Genomic DNA, 23,591 nt, shown 5'->3' with positions numbered 1-23,591 from the left:
TACAATCTAGAAACCAATTCTCAAATACGACCATCCTGCCATGGTCTTGTCTACATCATTCGCTTACAGTTCCTTTAGTCTCAGAAAACCAAAAACTTGAAGCTAGAAGTTGGAGGGGTGCGCCGGGCCCAAGCAGTAGTGCAACGCGAGGGCGACGCTCAAGGACCCCAATAGCAAGCTATTGTGATGGGCCCTTCCCCTGAAAAAATAAATTTAATATCATGTGGGACGATGTCCCACGTATCAGATATTAAACTGATAAGAACAGATACTACACTTGATCTTAGCCAAAAGGCCGAGAAAGGTATGCTTTGATCCGTCTCTTCATCTTCTTTTTATATCATGTGGCTTGCAACTTCATCTCATATAGTAGCGATGTGGGATTGTCAGTTCCGACATGTGTAATATGGAGCTGAACCGAATAGAAGCCACATTGAACATGTAAAGTTCCATTTATTTGATAAAGAAAACATATAGATATGCATTTCAGCATGTAACGTTTATGTGGCTCGGTGTTGCAAACCAAAGTCATAAAAGAAGCATCATATACGTTACATTTCAAGTCGAAAAATATGATTTTTATTCCCACGTGATAAAAAAAATAAAAAAAAATAAAAAGGCATAAATTACAGTGGAGGACCAATTTGGGGAATGAAACTAACATTGGTATAAGATCAAAGCATCAAACTCTTTCTCATTTTTTTTTAATTTGTATATATTTGGAATATAAAACAATGTTATCTTTTTAAAAAAATTAAAATAAAATGTTTTGAGAACATATTTTAATTATTTTCGCTTGTTTTTATTTTTTAAAAAAATAATAGAACAAATATGAAAAATAATTAAAAATAAAATATTAAATATAAAATTTATTTTTAAAAAATATTTGGGAATATAAAAAACATCTTGAAAATATTTTAAATTCTCTAATAGGGTTTTATTCTAGAAAACAATATAGAACTATATTTTCTTTTTTAAATTATTCATAAAAACTATTTTTTTTTAACAGTTTTCAAAAACATTCCCAAACAAACCCTAAAGGTTTTATCAATATTTTAAGATCCAAATCAAATCAATTGGTTTGATCCATTGTACTAAACAAATGTCTAATTCAATTTCCCTTTTATGACCTTTATGAGAAAGAGTGACAATTTATGCTGGTAAGTCATGTTCATATCATGTCAAAGTTCAAACATTCTACTAAATATGTCGACTCAAACACAACATGAATAATAATAAGGTTAAAAATATAAATCAAAATATGACTTAACTATTAAACAAGTAACAATGTATATAACTCATTTAATTGTCAAATTCTCTTAATTAATAATCAAGTTGAATTAGATAGTATATAAATTTATATGATTAAGATCTCAATCAAATATATTTATTATTCAATCGACTTATCTATCCAAAAGTAAATTTAAAACGAGTCAAATATAAGTTAAATAATTTAGAATTATAATTAGGTTAATCAACACGATTATTAAATGGATCAATTCAAGTGGAATTCGTGTTATGTAGGTTAACTCAAAAACTACTTATTTCTTAAACATGTTATGCACATGAATTTGACTCAAACACGATTTAGTAGTCACGATTTACTCAATCCAAAATGGGTTATACCATATTAAACTTTACCACTTTGAATTATGGGTCAATCCTATGCGAATAGCTTCATAAGAAAAGTGAGTTTTGATTCACGAATTTAAAAAGAAATGAACTCCAACTTCTATAAATTAATTTTATCTTCATCTATTTAAAATAAATTTTTTCTTAAGTTAGATTATTATTTCCTAAAATGCCTTTTTAGTTGATAATATTAAATAAAATTACAAAAAAAATATTAGTTTAATATGATCAAATATCTTACAAATAAATATATCATAAATTATTATAAAATATAAAATATAAATCATCGTGAAAAAATTCTTAAGGATCTTCAAATAAAGTCTCTCTAATCCCTAATATTTAAAAATTTTCTAATCCATGTGTAAAGAATCCATGTATCTCCAAGAGAATATATAGTAAATAGTGAAAATGTAAATTTTCATATTAAAGGTGACTTAAAGTTTTTCCTATTATTACACAATCAAAACTCTTGAACAAACTTTTAGGTAGTCTTAGGTTTTTTTTTTTTTTTTTAACTTTTAAAATAGTGTTTGACCATATTAAGTATTAAAAAGTAAAAAAATCCAATAGGTTCACTTTAATTATAATGATTTACTTTTAACATTTAAAAAAATTAAATATTTTAGCTTTTTCTATTCAATAAAAAAAATTTAAGAAATTTATAATAAATCAACAAAAAGTAAAATAATAATAATAATAATAATAATAATAATAATAAATCAACAAAAAGTTAAAAAGCAAATTATATGAAATTTGAAAACAAGTTGCTTTCAATGAAAAGTTAAAAAAACAAACATCACATTAATCTAAAACAAGATGATCAAATTATAAGACTTTTGGATGGTAAATAGGTAGAAAGGCATAACAAAGATTATGGTATTTAAGTAATGTTCCACAAATGTTTAGAATAAATATAATAGAGAAAAATAAGTTATATGAGTTTTAAGAAACATATAAATATAATTTATTGACTTTAAATTTATTTATTTTTTCTTCATTTTTTCTTTGTTCATACTTTTTCTTTCCATTTTTTCCCTTACATTTTCCCTCAAATTTTTTGGAACGAAATATAGCGTTAAGGAAAATGAATTTCTTAGTTATACATTCAAGGATATCAACAATAACTTAAAAAAAATTTTAAAAATACAAGACCGATGATAATATCATTATAGAATCCATTCACCCTTCAAAAGTAAAAAATGTTAATAATAAGAGCATCACCTTTTAAGACTAAGGTGATATTTGTTTTTTTGATTAAATAAAAAAAGTCAAAATATTTAACTTTTTGACTTTTTCTATTTAGTTAAAAGTAATATATTGATATTAACCAACATAATTAAAGTGAACTTGTTATCCAGATATTTGGTTTAATTATGTTGGTTAATATTAACATGTTATTTTTAACTGAATAGAAAAAAATCAAATATATTGATTTTTTTCGATTCAACAAAAAAACAAACATCACCTAAGGCTAATGATAAAGGAATTGCTAGTGCTACGTACATTTAAAAAATTATGGAATGAAATAATTATACTAATATGTTTCTTAAGACTTAAAGAGATAAGTCAAAAGAGTGAAAGAAGTTATCCAAAATCAAAGCATACTGGTTATGTTCGGTTTTCAAAAACTACTAACAAAAAAATATATTAAATTTTTTTTTCTTATATTTGTTTAAACTATGAAAAATAAAAAATTAAATTAAATATAATTAAAATTAATTAGTAACTTATGAATTTTACAATTATTTAAACTTTATATAGAATGGTTAAAATAAGTGAATTTGAAATGAGATATAGAAGTAATTTATTAATCTTATTTTATTTTATTTTCTTTCACTATTACTTTCTTCTATTTTTCCTTTTTATCTTCTTTTCATCCTATTTTTGAAGAACCAAACATAATCATTAAGTAAACTTTCATTAAAAATGATTATAAGCCTTTATTTAAATCCTCTGAGTTTCCTTAAAAATTTTAATTAGTTCATCAACTTCATCTTTTGAGCCGATGTCTTCACATTTTAAATTTGTGATATCATACTTCCATCACGATTGAACCATGACCAATGAACATGTTTGATTCACTAATCGGTCCAATTTTGAAAACATTGGATTTTCATGCATATTTGCTAAATTTTTCAAGAGGGTTTGATATATTCTTTAAATTATTTTCTCTAGACGGGTACAAGAAACGGGATTGCCTCATCTGGGTCGTTTCCTGGCCCTAAAGAAAAACCCGCAAATAATTGGGCCCATAATCACCGGTTCAAAGTTGAAACCAAACCCTTCAACAAAGCCCAACCTAAAATCGAGCAACAATCCGCCCCAGCCCAACCTCACAACCCAACTCATACCGTGCAGATCAACGGCCAAACCCATATCCTTTCCCTCTTAGACTCTCACCTTCATTCTTTGGGCTCTAGTTTTGAGAAAATAACCATTCAAAATGTTTTAAAATTTTTATTTACCATCGAAAGACTAAGAGCTGGTTCATGTTTTCAAAAACTAATTAATATTCTTGAAAACAAAAAACACAAAAAACTTGTTTGGGGAAGGAGGTGTGTTTTTGTTTTTTGTGTTTTCTGTGTTCTTCAAAATCACTTTTTTGAAAATAATAAAAAGATGTTTTCATTTTTTTTTTCATTATTTAAATAATAGATTGTTTTTCGTGTTTTTTTTTTCTTAACTGCTTTTTGTGTTTCTACAAAGGTGAGTTTCACTCAACCACTAACCCCCACTCGCAAGTTCTTTATTCTTCCTTAAATTATTGAAATTAATATACTTACACATGGTTACAAAGTCATCATTTATTTAAGAAAATTATAACTGGTGTAAAAATTTCAAAAAGAAATATTTTTTTTATAATTTAAATTAATTATGCATATGAAAATTATTTATATATTTATAATATCAAATTAATGGAGGAAAACACTTTATTAATTAAAAAAAAAAACTTTCAAACATGTTTTTTTTTTATTATAAAAAACTTTTTAATTAACTCAACCAAACATGTTTTTTTTTTTTTAGAACAAAAACTGTTTTTTAGAATTCAATTCCCAAATACAATTTTTTTTTTTGAAAACAAAAAAACTATTTTTAAAAACTGTTCTCAAAAACTATTTTCCAAAACAATTTTCAAAAACAGCAATCAAACAGGCCTAAAACACTATCATTTTTTCAACATAGAAAATATCTCTACTTTTTTTAAATAACTCATTAATAATCTCTAAATAAATAAATATTTATTTATTGATAAATTAATAAATTATTTATTAATTTATCAATAGCTAATAATTAAATAACCATCCTTTTAGGAGCTTATTCAATCTATCTTGGGTTATGTTAAAAAAAGTCAAACATTGTTATTTTCTTTTCAAAAAACTAATTCAAACATGACCGACATTAAGAATTGACAAAGAAAAATAGAAATATAAAAAGCATGTTCAATAAATTAAGTTGGATTGATGAGGAAGGCTTGACAAGGCACCTTGACAATCTCCAACCCAAAACCTAAGTTCATAAACTCTTCTTCCACCTTGCTCCACACGCTTTACGTCTCCAAGACTCAAAAAACAATTGAATGGAAAGAGTAGAAAGTCATTTGAAATCTATGCCTTGGGGCCTATAAATTGTAGAAGGTGACATGGAGAAAACAGGTAGGAAAGTCAGAAACAGAACCAAAAGCCAAGAAGTTACTCAGAATGGGGTGCAAGGCTTTATGTCTGAATGCCCTTCCAGGGCTGTTTGTGAGTGCCATTGTTGGCCTATCCTTGTATGGGTTTCCCGGAGGCCTGGAGGGAGAAAAGAAAGACCCATTTTGGGGGGCATTAGGTAAAGTGCATATTGTCTTTGTTCTCCATAGTTTCAATACCAGTGAGGAGCTTGGCTGTCATTAATTTACCATAACAATACATGAATTTCAACTGTGAATGTGCAGTACAACTACCTGGAAATATCGGAAGAAGCATTCGCTATGGTTTTATTACTTCAGGGGTGAAATCTCTCAGTTTTTTCATTTCCAAGTGTATGCAGTTCAGATTCTCAAGGCCTCTACACTCTGCATCTATAGTGTCTAAGTTGCAATTTTGGGTGGGCTTTACCCGATCAATCACTTTTTTGGACTCGCCAATTTAGTAATCCAATTTCCAGAGAAATTTCATAGCCCAGGCAATCAGCATGAGCTATTTTGGGAAATTTTCAATGATTGCAGAACAACAGAGAGCCCATTCCCACACTGTTAGTTGTTTTCTTTCTTGGTAAAGAAATCTTTATAGTAAAGATGGCCCCTCAATAAAATTATTGAAGTGATGATGATGGTGATGATGAAAGGTCAATATCTCAAAGGAGTTTACAGTGGACTCTGTTGAATAACCTTCCACACAAAACAGAAGCAATATTGTTAAATTCCCAAAATCTACATCCATATCTCAACTCCGAAGAAATAAGAAATAATAATTCTTGGCAGTTAGTATCTTAAACAAAGCAAAATTTCTCCAACAATAATGACAACATAAATATGAAAAAGAAAATAATCGAGCAATGGAGCTTAAAGCTTAGTGCAATTTGTCATCATATGTCATTTCTTAAATCGGGTTTTGATCATTTTATCTGAAAACCAATTGTGGTTCGAGAAGAGTAGATGGTAATGGCAACCAAGATTTGAGAGACCTACAAAATGATGTTGATGTTGATAACCAAAGCAATGGCTACCTTATAAGTAAATTCTTCACAAAATGATATCTCATATGTAACTTTATAAAGTTAATAATGTTTTATTCACAAATTTAAATCTTGATCATATTGTAATATAGAAGAGTTTACAAATATCAAGGTAATATGGTTCTCGGAAAATGTGAGGAACAATATAAAGGAAAGAAAAAATGATGGAAAATAAAAAATAGATTCAAAGTCTATAAATTATTTTTATATGTAATTTCAAACTCATTTTACTTATTTTAATTTTTTAATATAAACACTAAATAATTTAAAAATAATTTTGATTATATTTTATTTTATTTTGATATTTTTAATAATACAACCCCGAGAAAATCATTTTCCAATACTTTTCAAGAATCAAATATAACAAAAAAAAAATGAAAATATTTTATTGAAAATTGTTGGAAAATACCTTAGATTCTATTTTTGAGTAAATTGGAAAGTTATGGTTTGGTAGAAAATATTTTTGTAAGGGAATTTCCCATTATTATAAAGGAAACATCCTGTTATGAAATTTTCTTTTAGGAATGGACATTTTTGAACATTATACAATTAATTTTTATTTTTTTTATAGAATGTTCCTATATAATTAGAAAAAAATATAGAAAGAGGTTTTGATAAATAAAAAATGAGACTTTTTTTTTGTGTAATTGAAACTTTAGAATGTTCTTATATAATTAGGAAAAACATATAGAAAGAGGTTTTGATGAAAAAGTGAGACTTTTTTTTTGTGTGTGTAATTGAAACTTTATGTAGTAAATCATTGTGTATTTTGTGTATTTTTATTTTTATTTTTATTTTCTTATTCATTTCTCGCTATTATTATTTTTTTGTCATGGTTTTTCACAATAAAATTTATAGTCATGTCTATCGCACTTTAAGTAAAATTAGGTAAAATAATTATTTATTACAAGTTATCAGAAAAATTGACTAATCCAACATAAGGTAATCACCCTATAAGGGTGATAGGGTGATGGTCTCTTTTTGCAAATTTAAATTGTGTGAATGAAAGAGACAATTATATACAAATATATAATAAAATAATATGAAAACAATTGCATGTAAAGTAAAAGAATAGGAAAGAGAGAATGCAAATATGAAATTTTTATAATGGTTCAGCACAACCCGACCTACGTTCACTCTCTTCTAATTTCAATCCAAAACTTGAGGTTTCACTTATTCAAGGTTTCTAACCCAAACCTTCAAACAATGCAATTGGATTGTGGTTCCAATCAACCCTCTTGGACTTTTGGCTCAAAGCACCCTTTACAACCTTGAGATATCTCACTTTTGAACAACTCCTCAAGTGATACCCTACACTTGAGAATCCCTAAGTGATACATCACACTTAAAATTTTCCTTTCAAATATTTACAAATAAGAATAAAAGATATTCTCACAAAATCCTAGTACAAAACTTTAGATTCAAATGTACAAGAAAAACTATGATTGAATGGTGCACTAATGATATGTAAGTTTTAGAATAAGGTGCACTAAAAAACACTCTCATAAGACTCAAATATATTCAAGAAATGTTTAGGAAGGTTACGCTCTCAAAGCAATGAAGATTGTAGCATTTTTATAGAGAAAAAAAATCAAACTAGCCATTGAGGGTTCGTTCGGTCGAGCTCCAGTTCGACCGGTTCACTAGTTGTTAGTATTTAATGCATGATAGGTGACCATTAGACCTCGACCACCCCTCGACTGGTTGAACAAACATTCAAGAAAAGAGAGAATGTTTTTGCATTCCTCGACCAATTAAGTTGAGAAGATCGATCGGCTCCTGTTAGGAAAATTAGGCTAATCCAACCTATGGTAATCACCCTAGAAGGGGAGTGAATAGGGTGATGGTCTCTTTTTGCAAATTTAAACTATGTAAATGTAAGAGACAATTATATGCAAGTATATAATAAGCAATATAAAGACAATTGCATATAAATTAAAGAGTAGGGAAGAAAGAAAGCAAACATAAGAGTTTATAGTGGTTCGGCGCAACCCGACCTACATCCACTCTCCTCTAGCTTCAATCCTAAGCTTGAGGTTCCACTAATTCAAGGCTTCCAAACCAAGCCTTCAAGCAATACAATTGGATTATGGTTCCAATTCACCCTCTCAGACTTTTGGCTCCAAGCACTCTTTACACTTCTCAAGAGATACCACACTCTTGAAAAACTTCATCTCAGAGGTTTACAAATAAATGATCTCACAAAAATCCTAACACAAGAACTTTAAGCTCAAATAATACAAGAAAACTAGGATTGAAAGGTGCACTAAAGATATGCAAGTTTTAGAATAATGGTACACTCAAAAACACTCTTCCAAGGCTCAAATATATTCAAGAAAGGTTTGGGAAGGTTAAGCTCTTTAAACAATAAAGATTGAAGCTTTTTTATAGAAGAGAAAAACCAAACTAGCCGTTTGGAGGTTCGACCGGTCGAGCTAGGGGTCGACAGGTTGACTAGTCGTTAGCATTTAATGCTTGGCAGGTGACCGTTGGACCTCGACCGGTTGAGGTTCAACCTTGACGGGTTGAACAACCGTTCTGGAAGAAAGAGAAAGTTTGTTGCACCCTCGATTGGTTGAGCTTGGGGTCTACCCGAGCTTCGACCGGTTGAGTTGTGGGTCGACCTGGACCTTGACCGATTGAGCTGGGGGTTGACCCAAACCTCGACCGGTTGAGCTTGCGGTCGACCGGTTCCTCACCCGATTCAACCGGTTGAGCAGTTTTTTTGGCTCAACAACCAACTTTTACAACTTAAAATCTTTTAAAACAAGTTTGAAAGACATTTAACACAAGGTTTTAGTTGAAAACATGAAATCATCAAATTCTTAAATATTTAAAACAAAATAACTCTTGGATGATTTTGGTGCATAAGTAAAGAATGTAATGCTTGAAAATCCTAGTGCACCAACAACCTTACAAATAGATCTCATGAAGCTTGGGTCTTGAAAAACACTTCTCTTTGAGGTGATATTCTTCTTCATGATTTCTCCTTAACTTGATTTGTCTTTGGCAATCACACTTGAAATATAATCATTAGTTTTAAACCTTGTTTTGTTATCATCAAAATCAAGATTAACCAAACCTTGGTTTCACAGTTCCTTATCTAGTTCAATCGATTGAACCATTTTTTACTCAACAACCATATTTTTCAACTTAAAACTTTTTAAACAAGTTTGGAAAGCATTTGAAACAAGGTTTTATTTGAAAACTTGAAATAATCTAATTTTAAATTATTTAAAACAAAATAACTCTTAGATAATTTTGATGCATATATAAATAATGTAATGCATGAAAAACTTAGTACACCAATAACCTTATAAAGAGATCTTATGAAGTTTAGGTCTTGAAAAACATTTCTCTTTGAGGTCTTCTTCTTCTTATTGATTTTCCTTTGGCTTGATTTTTTCTTTATGATTGCCGCTTTGGAAATCTTCTTGTCTAATCACACTTAAAATATAATAATTAGTTCCAAACGTTATTTTTTTATCATCAAAATCGAGATTAACTAAACCTTCATTTCACACAAGTATTTCAATTTATGATGTCATTTTGAATCTGAGTAAATGAATCTTAAATTTCTAAGATTTTTCAATATTCAATTGATGAGTATGAAAAATCATCAAATCTCAAAGTTTTGTAAGGTTGTAATAAAAAAAATCATTAATTCAAAAATTAATTTGGTTTATTATAAAATATACTTTTATTCATTCAAAAAGTAATTTCATCTATTATAAAATATCTTATCTCATTATTAAAATCCACAAAATAACTCCAACGTAGACTCCCTTTATAAATGCATCCATTTAACTTTTAAAGATTCTATTTAACGTGGGAGACCAAATCAACCTTTGCCAGAAAAGAGTCACAATAACAATTAGGCAAGGTATGATAGGGGATTTTTGAAAGAAAAAAATACACCAATTGTAAAAAATGTTTTCAAATCTAAGAGTTCAAAAGATAATTACAAAATTCAATCGAAATTATCTTTTCAAAAGATAATTTTTAATTGCATTTTTAAAAATATCGTAATTTTAAAAGTTTTATATTTTAATAAATATTTTTAAAATTTTTTGTATATATATATATATATATATATATATATATATATATATATTTTTCAAAATCCCATATATTAGGAACATGAAAGCATTAAAATAATGGTAATAGATGAAATATGGGATTAAATTAAGTTTAATCGACGAGCAAGGCTTGATAATTCTACCCTTTCCATCGTTTATAAAGCGTGTTGAATTGTTCTCCAACGCTGGTTGATTATTATTGATCCGCCTTCTTCCACACGTCAAGACTGAAGAGACTTCGACCAATTTCATTCTCCATCTCCTCAATAAATGCCAACAATCTCAACTGTAGGATCTCAGACCTACTTCATGTGGGGGCATGTTTGGTTTATTACTCAGGTATGTTCCCATCACATAATTTCCAATACCCACAAGACCATACCGCTAATACGGTGTGGAACTGGTCCTGGTAAGGGAAAATTTTGAGAGAATTCAAAGACGCAGCTGGATAGGGGTGTGGAGCAAGACTCGTGGAGTTGACTGGGAGTTTGATATCTAATTCTCAGGACCTACAAATAGGAGTGTGTAGGGGCTTTTCATCATACCTGTTTGGAAAGCCAGAGAGAGAAGGAAAAGATGGAACAAAAAGAGTGCCAGAAGCCATTCAGGATGGAGCTCAAGGCAATGTGCTTCTATGCTTTTCTAGTGCTGTTTGTGGGTGTGATTGTAGGCTTATGCTTGTGTGGGTTTTCAGGAGCTTTGGAGGGAGAAATGAGAGACACATTCAGTAAGTGTCAGCAGGGAGCTTGGTTGCTATCAACTTTGTCTTCATTCTAAATAATGTTAATTACTGCCATAACCCACATTTTTTGTCATATAATATTAGTGGCTTGTACTGATACACTCTCTGAATGCAAATTTGCAGTACAACTACATGGGAACATGGCAAGAAACATCCGCAATGGCTTCATCACCTTCACGACTAAATCTCTCCATTTCTTAATTTCCAAGTTTCTGCAGTTCAGATTCTCGGCGCCACTGCATTCTGCGCCATGTACCACCTCTAGGCTGCTATTTTGGGTGGGATTTACTCGATCAATCGGTTCTATGGACTCCCCAATTTCCTAGTCCATACAATGCAAGAAAATCTTCATAGCCCCAGGCCTCTCACCATGTCTTAACCTATTCTGGGTAGCATTTACCCAATCACCATGTCTTATGCTGCAGCAATTTTTAGCAACAGAAGAGTCAATTCCCAGTATTCATATTCAGTCACTGTAGACAAAATAAATAAATAAATAAATAAATTTTACTTGGGCATTCCCTGGCTAATGTGTGTTTAGGTAGCTGTCCACGCTCAAATTTTCCCATTGTTCTTCCTGTTTGTTATTTTTATACATATGGTTCAAACTTCAAAGAACTGCTAGATATAACCACAATCAGATGTCAATCTATATGAAGATCTAGAGAGACTACTTCCAATGTTGTTGGGTGGAGAAGAGAAGGCTTTGGCAAAGAATTGTGAAATAGTGAAATGGGCTCTGCATCCCTGAACTTTCAGCTACCTACAGACCCGAAGCAATTAATATGGTCAAATCCCAAAAATATGCATATCTCTGTCTAGTATCTTAAACACTAGCCACTTCAGGGCAGGGAGAACCTGAAAAAGAATGAAGCAAAACAATATACTTCCAGGGAAATACAAATGACCCATCTTCATTTTTGTTCAACTTTGTTGTCTGTCATATATCATACTCTGCCCACTCAATTTTCCACCTTCCAACATCACTCTCTGCAAATATCCAAAGAGATTGAATATTACGCTTGGAAACAATAGTTTCCCAGGAACAATTCATAAATGGTAGCCATTATATGTCTATAATTCAAAGGGTATAAGGGGCAAACATGTGAATGTGAAGGTTAATGTAGGTGTAAGTTTGCTTGTTTTATTTTTATTTTTGTTTTTCTTCATTTGTTGACAATAATACAAAAGAAGGAGATGAGACATTGAATAATAGGTGTACTAACATGTCAAACAACCAAAAATCACTCTAGGATAGGGAGGCTTTCTTTTCATGGAGGTGGGCATATCCCTCCAATATTTGTTACATGATTTGCTCATGTTGCTTCAATATATTAATTAGGACTTGGAGCAAATTGGATCTGGATTGGATGATTCAGCATGTGATAGATTTGGCCAAAATGCATGTTTGAAATAATAATATATGAAGATGAAATTAATAAGAATGGAAGAGTGTGATTGGACCTCTCGATTAGACCTATGATGGGGCTAAGATTGTTGTGAGTGAGTTGACACCAAGAATATCATATCTCAATAAATAATAGTTCAAGCAAAATTTTAGTAATCCTTATTCCAATGACATAAATACAACATAACCCATTGTCATCACTAAGAATAAGGTGGCCGTGGGCGTAGGGAAGAAGGGCGAGGCAAGGTTATAGTCAGTTGAAGCTCAAAATAAGACAATGATGATGGCCTCCAACCATTGTCATATGGCTAGTTGCTCTATTGTCTAGATAACAAGAAGGATTAGAGTTTGATGCTTGAACCATTGATGGTGTTTCTGAAACATTCATGGTAGTAAAGGATTGTTGCATTGCATTTAGATGATAATCTCTTTCAAAGCAATAATAGCATTTAACAACGCTATGTCCTTGTTGTCGACAAATCTAACATTTTCCCAAGTATGGTTTGCCTTTAGATTTTTATCCTCCTCCACGATTCTGGGGCTAAGATTGATTATTAGAAAGTTTATTATAGTTCCCTAGTCATGGTTCAGGTTGATGGAATTTATTTGTGGAGATAAGGATAATATCTATAATGGACAAAGCATTCTAAGAAGAACATTTTAAATTTTGCTCATGACTAAAAAGTCGAGATCTCAATTTAATGAATGTGGGTGTGCTTACAATTCTCTATTATTATGACGAAAATGACCTATTTTGGTCCCAAACCATTGAGAGCATAGCCAAAAAGGATTTTATTTTTTTTTTAATCTTAAACTAGATGTTGAAGTGTTACAAAGGAATTAGTAATATGCTCGAGTCGATTAAGGTAATTTGAGTTGGATGATATATTTTTTGAATAGTTTGAATATTACCTTTTAGCAATGGCAATGCTAGGAATGGTGGGGGTGGCAAATTTAATGAAATTATTAGACAATGCAGAGCTAATGAATGGGTTCAAACTTGACTTTACCTAGAAACATAAGGTGGAGGCTATCCCAAACATGAGAGACAAAATAGTGTAATCTTGATGCCTAACAACATGTGCAAGAATGTTTTTGTGAGAATGTTGTATTTATGCAACTCGGGACAAATTGATTAGTCTTACGTAATGATAAGAAGTTCGAATTAAGAGTTCTCTTGCCATCTATAGACTTGATCATTGTTGATGATTGGATAATAGATCCATTGACATAGCGATAAAATTGTTGGTTATAAGAATAAGAATGAATTGACTATGCTAGAAATGGAAATTAACCACATCCAATTAGATTGGGACACAATTAACAATATTGCTTAAAGGAAACAATATAGAGTCGAAGGTTGCAATCTAGGATGAGGAAATCAGGGCAAAAGAAAGTGAATCAACATTTGTTCTTTATATATATATATATAGACACACACATAAGCTATATGAAAACCATTAAATTGAGGAAATAAAGAAATAAAGGAGAAAATAAGAGAATAATTGCAATCCTATAATCAAGGGAAAATAAGGGAATGACTTAACAATGAATATTATGATACTCTCCATTAAGAAATTTTAAAAATTAAGACATGTGAATTAGAGTTAAACTAAGCGCTAACCTATCATAAATTAGTCAACATCTATACATCGAAGATACAAAAGACATTACTAAAAACAAAAGTTGTTACTTCAAATTAGGCTAAATCTACCACTACAATAAACAAGCACAACCATTCAATTGTCATGTAATATTTGCCTTGTATACAACTGCATATATTATTCTAAATAAGTAAATTGGGTATTCATCGAGGTTCATTTATTTTCAATTCCAAATGTAAAAACATATCATTCCAACATCCCAATTATAATAATTTAGGAAAGTACTCTTCGATTGGTAGAGTGAAAAAACAAAACTTGTGGATCCAAGAAGTATAAAGTTTATATAAATTATTGAAGCAACATAATAAAAAATTTCATTTTTGTTTAAATGTAGAATTAGTTTGGGTCTTACTACAATATCAAAGTATATCTTTACAATATCTATCTAAAAGACACAACCAATCAGGTAACACCATGCGTATAACTCAAGTTCCATCATTGTGTATCCGAATCTCATTTATTGATATCATATATCATACATGAAGTCTTAACACTTTATAATTTGGTCTTATCCTATTGTATTTCAATATCATTTGTTCGTATCTTGATTTTATTTTGTTTATATCTCAATTCAATATATATATATATATACTTTAATCTCATATATTTATACATTATTCAATGGTTCAAATATAAAATTATTTCATTTTTAAAAATAATAATATTAGTATAAAAAGTAGAAACTCTTATATAAAAAAAATATAAATTTAATTTATATTCTTAAAAATTATTTTTTAAAAAAATTAAAATTTAAGATAGTAAAAAAAAATATTTAATACTTTAATTTTTTAATTTATTTTTAAAATTTATTATATTGTAATGCAAGTCTTTGCGGAATTTTTTATCTTACGTGGAAAGTAGTTCTACTTTTTTGTTTTTAAAAACAAAAAATAGGAATTATTTTCTTAAGATTTTACCATTTTTAGTAGGAAAGGGCGTTTGGCCGGGGAGGAGTGAGGCTGAAAAATACAAGGTGGGCATCGACCTGGCAAAACGTGGAAAGGCATTGACAGCTCAGGCTTCTCTTCGTTTCATTAAAGATTCAAAATTCAAAGCCTTCTCTCTCTCGCAACTCATAATTCGAAAACAAACAGATCCATCTCTCTCCCATACGAATCAAATCTAACCAAACCCTAACCCTAATCCTGGATTAAACTAAGCTATACCCTGTAATTTGAAGAAATCAGGCCGGTTCTGGTTCCATCGTGATCCCTACAAATGGCTCCAGTTTCTGCTCTGGCCAAATACAAGCTTGTCTTCTTAGGGGATCAGTCTGTCGGGAAAACCAGCATCATCACTCGATTCATGTACGACAAATTCGATAATACCTATCAGGTAATTCAATTCTTTGCGATTATGTCTTCGGATCCGCGATCTGCTTCTTTTTAGGTTTGGGTTTGTGTTATTTGATTGCTGAGAAAGCTGTATGGAGAAAATATTTGATCGAGTTTATTATTTTGATTTGTGAGGATGACAAATGTTTGGTACGGTTTCTGACCGACCAAACGGGCTGTACTTGGATTTTCGGGTTCTGTGATCTTGAAAATTGATGCTGAGGACATCAGTTTTGAGCAGCCAGTGGGTTGGCTTTGGTTCCCACTTATTTAACCAATGTTTTAGGGTGGATTTGGTTCGGAATTTGAAACCCTACGGAGATCTACTGGGTGGGGTTGTAATTTGAATTTTATTATGCTGTTAACAATCCACAGAGAGAAATGTGATGAAAACTAGAAAGGGTAAAAGGAAAGATGTAATTGTGGTTGTCCAACGGTGATATTATGGGAAAAATAACTAGCTTAGATGAGATCAGTATATTAGGATGGTTGAATGGTAATTAGTGATGATAGAAACTGCTGATTCAAAGTGAGTGGATTTGTGTAGGATCCGAGGTTGTGCCAACCAAGGGAAGGATGTTACACAGTTGAAATATTTGGTGATGTCCAACAAAGATGATGAAATTGGTGATAAATGAAATGGAAATGAATCAATAAGAGAGAAGAAGGCAAACATGAAGAAAAATATGGTAGAGGCTTTGAGAAGAAAAGGGTGGCTTGTGAATTAATGATGAATACAATATAGATTAGGATGTTGAAGAAGATACAGTGACTTATGCCGTTGGACTCCATTGAATTGAGTTGTTTGCTAATGTTATTTTTTTATCATTTTTGGAGTATGTCATACAGATATCTCAATTGACTAGAAATTTTTAGAAACATTTCATCACAATGTGATACATAATGTATATATCAAACCATGGTTTTCATGATCTATGTCAAAAATTGATCAAGAAATGAAGGGTGGAGAATTTTAGAAAAATAAGGTATTGATGGTTATTTTGATCAAAGATGGAAGTATAATACAAAAGGAAAGTAAAAATTGTTGGTGGTAGATTCAAGATGAACAACTTTCACTGAAATAGGAGGGAAGGGGGGCAAAGAATTTAAGATGGGATAATACGAAGGAAAATTGATGATTTGGTTTTTGCTGAGGGAGCCTGAGCAAAATTTGAATCGAAAGGTGCAAAAGCACTAGAAGACTTAATGCATCTAGGTATTTGTTTGTTTTTCAAAGATGATATTCGATTAGTTGGACTTGCAGTTTGAATTTTGGAAATAAAAATTTGTGATATCTCCATCTGGATTGGGGCTGGAGTAGGGGGCAGATGTTAAAGGAAAAAATGGGCCAGGTTTGGCTGAAATTTCAGAAATATCTTATTTTGAGCTAAAGGTTCAGCTTCTGTTGGGATAATTATGTTTGACCTCCCTCGAGGTTTTTAATATATATAGAACTTCTCAGTTCTGTTTAACTTCCATTTATTGTCCTTAGGACCTCAGTTCTGTCTCCTGTCTGTTATTGAATTAAGTTGTTCTGCATGTGTAATACCTTTCTTTATCTAACATTATATTGTAATCATGTTAGTTTATAGCATGGTATATATCATATAGGTAGCACTTAACATACTTATGAAGCTCCATTTCTTCTAGATAGATGACTCCCTCCTTTTTAGAAGTCGACTCATTAAACTTAATAGTAAAAAATTTTAATTACATTATTGAATTTCTTAAAATTAATAAGTAATAAAATAAAGGACAAACGACATTGATAATTATATTATTCAAATATGAGAACTACAACAATGATAACTTGATTGAATGGTACCATGGATAAATTTTAAGATCTTATATTTATTAGTAATGCAAAATTTTTCTTTAATGTTATTATTATTATCAAGAGTGCCCCAGTGAATCAAACTTCTTGCTCTGCCACTCCTTACAAAATATTTAGCGTCTGGAATTTAAGCTCAGGTGTTTAGTTTGTGCGTCATTTAACTTATACCTTTTCTTGAATTTATGATCAGGCTACAATTGGTATTGATTTCCTATCAAAGACCATGTATCTTGAAGATCGAACAGTTCGTCTGCAGTTGTGGTAAAGATCCAGCAACTAATAATTTATTGCAAATATCTACAGATGGGTGTGGTGAACTTTTGTTTCTTTTCCCTTCTTTTTTTTTTTTTTTTTTTTTTTAATGTATCTAAATTTCAAACATGGCCCTTATAAGTAAAATAATGCTCATGTAGAAGTCTCAACAGTCAAAAACTGGTATAATCTCCTTACGATTGAGGATTACTAACATCATATATGTCCTGGTGCACTCTCTGCCAATTCTGCTAATGCAATAAAATCATGCTTTAATGTTTATGCTTCTTGTTTTCCACTGTGGATATTTGTTTCCACTGTTATACCTTGCTTCTTGTGCCCTCTTCTGGATATCTCTAATTGGTTATGCTTGGTTTTCCTATAAATTGATGCTTAGTTTATTTTTCATGCGGATTTCAATTAGCTTGATCAGCCATGCTTTTCTAGTATCCTTATGTTTTATTAGAGAACCATATGAAACTGTATTAACTTCAGATGACTTAATTGAACCAACTCCTTAGACTTTAAACTGTTGAATAGTACATTTCTTATTTTAGTTTTCATAGCCCGACTTTATTCTTTGATGACTGCTTTTAATTTTATTTTCTATAAGAAAATAAACTTTGTTTAACATGAAAGGTAAACCATATAAGATACAATGAAGGAAATGCTACACCAAATCAACTAGTGAGGAAAAAAAATGCTACAACAATTGGCTAGCTCCATATTGAAGTCAATGCTTTTTTGCTTTCCTTGATATACTTACATTAAACAGTACACTGTTATTTTCATCCTGAAGGGTGTACAAGAGTAATTTGTTTATTTTATCCTGCTACAAAGAGGAAGAAAACTGTGGTGATGTAGGACAACCCTAGGATGGTTGCCTACACTCAAGGGTAGGTGGGCTAGGGTTTTATTTTTAGGGTGTAAGGAGAGGAACAAGGAATAAACTTTATGGTAGAGAAAATTATAAGATAAGAAATAGAGAGAAAGAAGAAACAATGAAGAAAAGATGGAAAACCTTAGAGTCTCACTAAGGCCTTCTAGGAGTCTCACCTAGAAGAAAATCAATGGAGTCTCACCATTGAAGGTTGCAACCTTGCAATGAAAGAAAATATAATATTATTCATCAAAATTCATTCCTTTGATTTACATTGATTAGCCTATTTATAGGCTTCTCTAAGAAATCCAAAGTCTACTAGGACTCTAATAACCTATTCTACTAGGACTCTAATAGCCTATCATGACTCAAATTCTAATTATATTATAACTCAACTAGCTAATCCTAATTAGACTCCAACAAATACCAATCCCTATTCAATTCTAATTAATATTAATCCTACTTAAAGTTTACTTAGGTCTTCCCTTTCTTCCTTGAATAAACTTTAAAAGGCTTTCCCCCATCATGTGGTCAAGAAACCATGTGTTATTGAACATTCTTTTGATATACATCAAAATTGGTTCTTTTCTGATTAATAGCTAAACCTTCACTGAGACCAATGTTGTTAATTCATAGAGGCCAGTGTTGCTAATATATTCTTTCATTGAGGTCATTGCTGTAGTTCCATTTTGCTGGACATGACCCATCCTTCCCAAGGGTGAAAATGTAGTTACTTTTTGAGAACAGAGGTTCATCTCAGCTTTCTTGGTGAGGAATGTCACCGATAAATAAATTAACATGCACTTTCTTAAGGATAAAATTAGATCTTCCTGCTATTAGAACCTTGGCCACCTTGAGGTCTTGAGTTAAACTTTGCAGTTTGCATCCCTCTTATGTGTAACTCTAGCTTGAGACCCACTTCTAACCTTTTCAAGGGGTAATGTTGTTTTCTTCTCTTTACTGACATTTGTCAACAAGTCTTTGAGGAACAATTTTCCTTAATATTTGTTCTCAATTTTCATCTCTTAGTTTATAGATGGTTGACACCAAGGATAATAGAGCTTATAAACTAATTGAGAAGTTCAACTGGTTTGCAGCAAGTAACTCTTAGATTTGGTTTAATTCTAAAAGGCTGCACGTCTGGGGATGTTTATTTGCAAAATATAGAAGGAATGGACTGAAGTACAATTACTCAATTGCCAAAAAAAATTCGATGTAGGATTAGTGAATGCCTATTTGTGAGGATAAATAAAAATTCAACCCATGAGGGGTTTTTGAGTCAAAGCTGAAGCCTAGCTGCCTAGGTGAATCGCACTTTTGATCCAACTGAACCTGGGAAGTTCACTTTTTAGATATTGATGAGTGTGATCGAGCCTAGATGCACAATTTATTCCTATGCTACTAACAAGCATGTTGTCATTATTTCTCTTTGACATTTCATTTTTGCTCTTATGTAGGGATACAGCCGGACAGGAAAGATTCAGGAGTCTCATTCCGAGCTACATTAGGGATTCATCTGTTGCAGTCATTGTATATGATGTTGCAAGTATGAAATCCTTTATTTCTCTGCCATCTTTCTTTTTTGGCTTCTTGAATAGTTTTTGCATTGTAGATGATTATTCTAATTGTTGCCTGATGGGCATGTTTATCTTTGAAAAAGTTGTGTACTTAAAAGTTGTCACATGCTATCATCATTATTCTGACCGATCCATATCCAAGCTTTTCTCTTTATGAAAACGTTTGAACTTTCTTATTTAATTGTTTCATTATCGTGTTACCATTACCGATGAAATTTTCTGATTGGTCTTATTATCTTTGATTAAGGTCGGCAATCTTTCCTAAACACTTCAAAGTGGATTGAAGAGGTTCGCACTGAGAGAGGCAGTGATGTTATTATCGTCCTTGTTGGAAACAAGACTGACCTTGTGGAGAAAAGGTAAAGATTAGCTAACAGAAGATGGCTAATATTTAATTTATATGATTGTCTTAGTCCTTTATTCATTTTTGTCTTGAAGTTTTATTGAGGCTTTGTTTGAGTACCTTTTTCTAATCTGTAGATGAGCCTAGAATTAGTGTGCACTTTATAGATTTTTTTTTTGAATGGTCAATGATGATTTTATTGAGAAGCACCTCACAGAGGGACACACCCTATGTATGCAGAAAGTCTATAATGAGTGCCTAAGACGCCAACAACACCTCAAACCCACCTAAATAGTCTGCTAGATCCAGAAAAGATTCAGAGTTACCATTTGATAACAAATTGGACCATGATAACAAAGTTATTTTGAGGACTAGTCAACTTTTCAGCAAAATCTTGCTATTGAATGAGAATAGGAAGTGAATTTATTTAACATGTTGCTTCCTCACTTTGTGGACATTCAAACTTCATTCTGTTTAAAGGCAGAAGAAGAGGCGTGGAATTACCCTTCTGCCAGGTTGCACGTGATGGGGCATAAAATTGCATAAGGTTTTAATTATAACATGAATGCTTATCATTTTCAAGGATAGATCCTTCTAACATTGTATTTCTAGGGGCCTACTGAAGAAAATCATGTTTCAGAACTGAGTCCCATATCTTCCTACAGATGTGTACACGTGTGTGTGTGTGTATTGAAATAGTTAGCATTTTTTTTTCCTTTTTGCCCCTGTTGGAATTCGAACTTGGAATTTTCCACATCTCAAACCCAACCCCTTGCTGCTTGAGCCAGGCCTAAGGGCAAGCATCATGTCTGGTTGTAAAGGATGGAAGTTTAACTACCTGCTTCCATATTCTTCTTTTTTTCATTATTGCATTTCCACTCTTGCTTTTTGCCACCTTGGTGGTACTAACACTTAACTTTTTTCTTTTTCCCTCTTTGTAAAATAGAAAACTACTATAATCTACTACGGAGGACAGAAGTCCTTCATCATAAGAAAAGAGAGAAGAAACAAACTTTTTAGAAGAGAGAGCATTAATACTCAAACCTGACCTAGCACCCAGAAATGAGGAGGGTAATATAAGATTATAGCCTATACACTCCTCTCTTATCTTGGAACTTGGAAGTGAGATTCCTTATTGGAGGATCTCAGAAACTACTTCATCTCTGTGCCTAAGGTGTTGATAAATAATCCTCTTAGATTCCTGGAGATTAGAAGATGCCCATCCAATAATAGGAGAAGAATCTCATTTCAGGTGCCTTCCAATTCCAAGCCCTCACCTCTTTAATATCTCGAGGAATAGCAAAGACCTCTGCATTTAAGCTATGGGCCTATCTAACAACCCAGAATTGCCTTGTTCTTTATGTTGCCCCCCACATAAAATTGTCACTGCCTGGCAGACACGACTTAGGTAATCCCCTTTGAATGCCTTGATACTCAAATATGTCTTTATTGAACTGTGAATTACCATTATCAAGTCCAAGCAATATGTCCTTCTCCGTGCTCATCTCCAATTGTGAAGTACTCATTGCTTTTCTTCCAAGCCAAGAAGTTTTGACGTTCACTCTATTCTGCCTTGTATTTTTTTTTTTTTTTCCTCTTTCACTAAGATATTTTGTTTCATGTTGGTGAACCCACAGGCAAGTCTCAATAGAGGAAGGAGAAGCCAAAGCTCGTGAACTTAACGTCATGTTCATTGAAACAAGTGCCAAAGCTGGCTTCAATATAAAGGTAGTCTCTCTCCCCAGACATCCTATAGATTAATTATTGGATGCTCACTAGGTTGTAATTATCTTGATCATGAAATTCTTTGGTTACATGAACCTTTTTTGTACAGGCACTGTTTCGGAAAATTGCAGCAGCTTTACCAGGAATGGAAACACTTTCTTCAGCAAAGCAAGAAGACATGGTTGATGTGAATCTGAAGTCGTCAAGTGGCAGTGCATCACAGTCCCAAACTCAGGCACGTGGATGCTATTGTTGACACAACGTTGCCTCAAAGCCTTGCAATCTATATGCCCAATCTTACCCCAGATCTGTAAAGGTTTCATTTTGTTGGCTTCTTTTGTTACCATTTTGTACGAGGAACTCCTTTTGAGACAGAAGTGGCATAAGAGCTAAGTGTAGAAAAACCACTATATGATTGTATTGTGTTTGGTTAGATGGACGTCGTTGTTTCTCCCTTTTTCCCCTTTTTTTGGCTGGTTCTGTCTGATCCAACAATTACAAGTCTCAACTGCTACTGCACCATTTTCTATCGAATCCCTGGGACATACAAACTTTATGAGATGTATGATAAAATGTAATTTCTTTCATTTCTCTTTCATCTTCAGATGAACAAATTTACTTTCTGCTTTGTGTTGATACTCAATTCCCTTTTGATAATGTATTAAGGTATAGTCTTTGATTCTAGATTCAAATGAGATGTTTATATGCAAGTTGTTCCTGCCTGCGCGGCACTGTGGACCTTCAGTTTTTTAATTAATTATTTTTTTTCTGGAGAAGAGACTATAATTAATTTAAATATGCAAACATTAGATCTTAAAATGATACAGTTCGTCACCTTTACTAGTAAAATTAGTCGAAAACTTTATGTTGTCATGAATGATTCTGGTTATTGTAGTTCTTAAGCTATTTTATAAAGCATATTTTCCCTTCCGGAACTAGGTGTTAAAAAGATACAAACTATTTTTTCATGCTGGGCACCAAACATGGTTCGCACAACTAAGGTAGGGCAACGTTTGCTCGTAAGGATCGATCTTACTGTATAACAAACGAATCAATTAACTATAACTGCAGCACGGGACCTTGTGCTGCTCCCCCTAGCCTAGGCATGCTGTTAAAAATTTATAAACTGTAATAGGAGGGGTGCGCCAGGCCCAAGCAAAGGTGCAACGCAAGGGCGACGCGCGAAGACCCCAATAGCAAGCTATTGTGATGGGCCCTCCCCCTTAAAAAATAAATTTAATATCATGTGGGACGATGTCCCACGTATCAGATATTAAACTGATAAGAACAGATACTACACTTGATCTTAGCCAAAAGGCCGAGAAAGGTATGCTTTGTACCGTCTTCTCGACTCCATTTTATGCTATGTCCTTCTACAGCCACATTTCATTTCTTGTCGATATGG

At 31.9% G+C, this 23,591-nt stretch overlaps 2 protein-coding genes and 2 non-coding genes across 4 annotated transcripts; 2 read left to right on the top strand and 2 right to left on the bottom strand.

The window, feature by feature from the left end:
• Nucleotides 1–112: 112 nt before the first annotated feature.
• On the bottom strand, nt 113–308 carry LOC117908104. The gene has a single exon (XR_004650157.1). It is a non-coding gene; the product is annotated as a U2 spliceosomal RNA (small nuclear RNA).
• Nucleotides 309–10,796: 10,488 nt separating this feature from the next.
• Nucleotides 10,797–11,689, top strand: LOC117907104. Its single transcript, XM_034820486.1, has 2 exons — nt 10,797–11,154; nt 11,293–11,689. The coding sequence occupies exons 1-2, from the start codon at nt 11,004–11,006 to the stop codon at nt 11,493–11,495; spliced, it is 354 nt and encodes a 117-aa protein (XP_034676377.1). The 5' UTR covers nt 10,797–11,003; the 3' UTR covers nt 11,496–11,689.
• Nucleotides 11,690–15,232: 3,543 nt separating this feature from the next.
• LOC117905455 (ras-related protein RABH1b-like) lies at nt 15,233–22,870 on the top strand. The gene is made up of 6 exons (XM_034818373.1): nt 15,233–15,576; nt 17,600–17,670; nt 19,999–20,087; nt 20,366–20,477; nt 22,099–22,189; nt 22,296–22,870. Exons 1-6 carry the CDS (start codon nt 15,460–15,462, stop codon nt 22,440–22,442), a joined length of 627 nt encoding a protein of 208 aa, XP_034674264.1. The 5' UTR covers nt 15,233–15,459; the 3' UTR covers nt 22,443–22,870.
• A 451-nt stretch (nt 22,871–23,321) lies between these two features.
• On the bottom strand, nt 23,322–23,517 carry LOC117908134. The gene has a single exon (XR_004650161.1). It is a non-coding gene; the product is annotated as a U2 spliceosomal RNA (small nuclear RNA).
• Nucleotides 23,518–23,591: the final 74 nt, after the last annotated feature.

Source organism: Vitis riparia, chromosome 2 (genome assembly GCF_004353265.1).
Source record: "Vitis riparia cultivar Riparia Gloire de Montpellier isolate 1030 chromosome 2, EGFV_Vit.rip_1.0, whole genome shotgun sequence".
Taxonomy (NCBI): domain Eukaryota; kingdom Viridiplantae; phylum Streptophyta; class Magnoliopsida; order Vitales; family Vitaceae; genus Vitis; species Vitis riparia.
Note: the sequence above shows the minus strand (reverse complement) of the source record. Positions and strands in the feature narration are given on the sequence as shown.

What these genes read in the sequence shown, in the direction of transcription:
- LOC117907104 (XM_034820486.1), top strand. Translation starts at nt 11,004, where the DNA reads ATGGAACAAAAAGAGTGCCAGAAGCCATTCAGGATGGAGCTCAAGGCA. An exon ending in AGAAATGAGAGACACATTCA is followed by an intron (nt 11,155 to 11,292) that starts GTAAGTGTCAGC and finishes GCAAATTTGCAG; the next exon opens with TACAACTACATGGGAACATG.
- LOC117905455 (XM_034818373.1), top strand. Translation starts at nt 15,460, where the DNA reads ATGGCTCCAGTTTCTGCTCTGGCCAAATACAAGCTTGTCTTCTTAGGG. An exon ending in ACAGTTCGTCTGCAGTTGTG is followed by an intron (nt 17,671 to 19,998) that starts GTAAAGATCCAG and finishes GCTCTTATGTAG; the next exon opens with GGATACAGCCGGACAGGAAA. An exon ending in CATTGTATATGATGTTGCAA is followed by an intron (nt 20,088 to 20,365) that starts GTATGAAATCCT and finishes TCTTTGATTAAG; the next exon opens with GTCGGCAATCTTTCCTAAAC.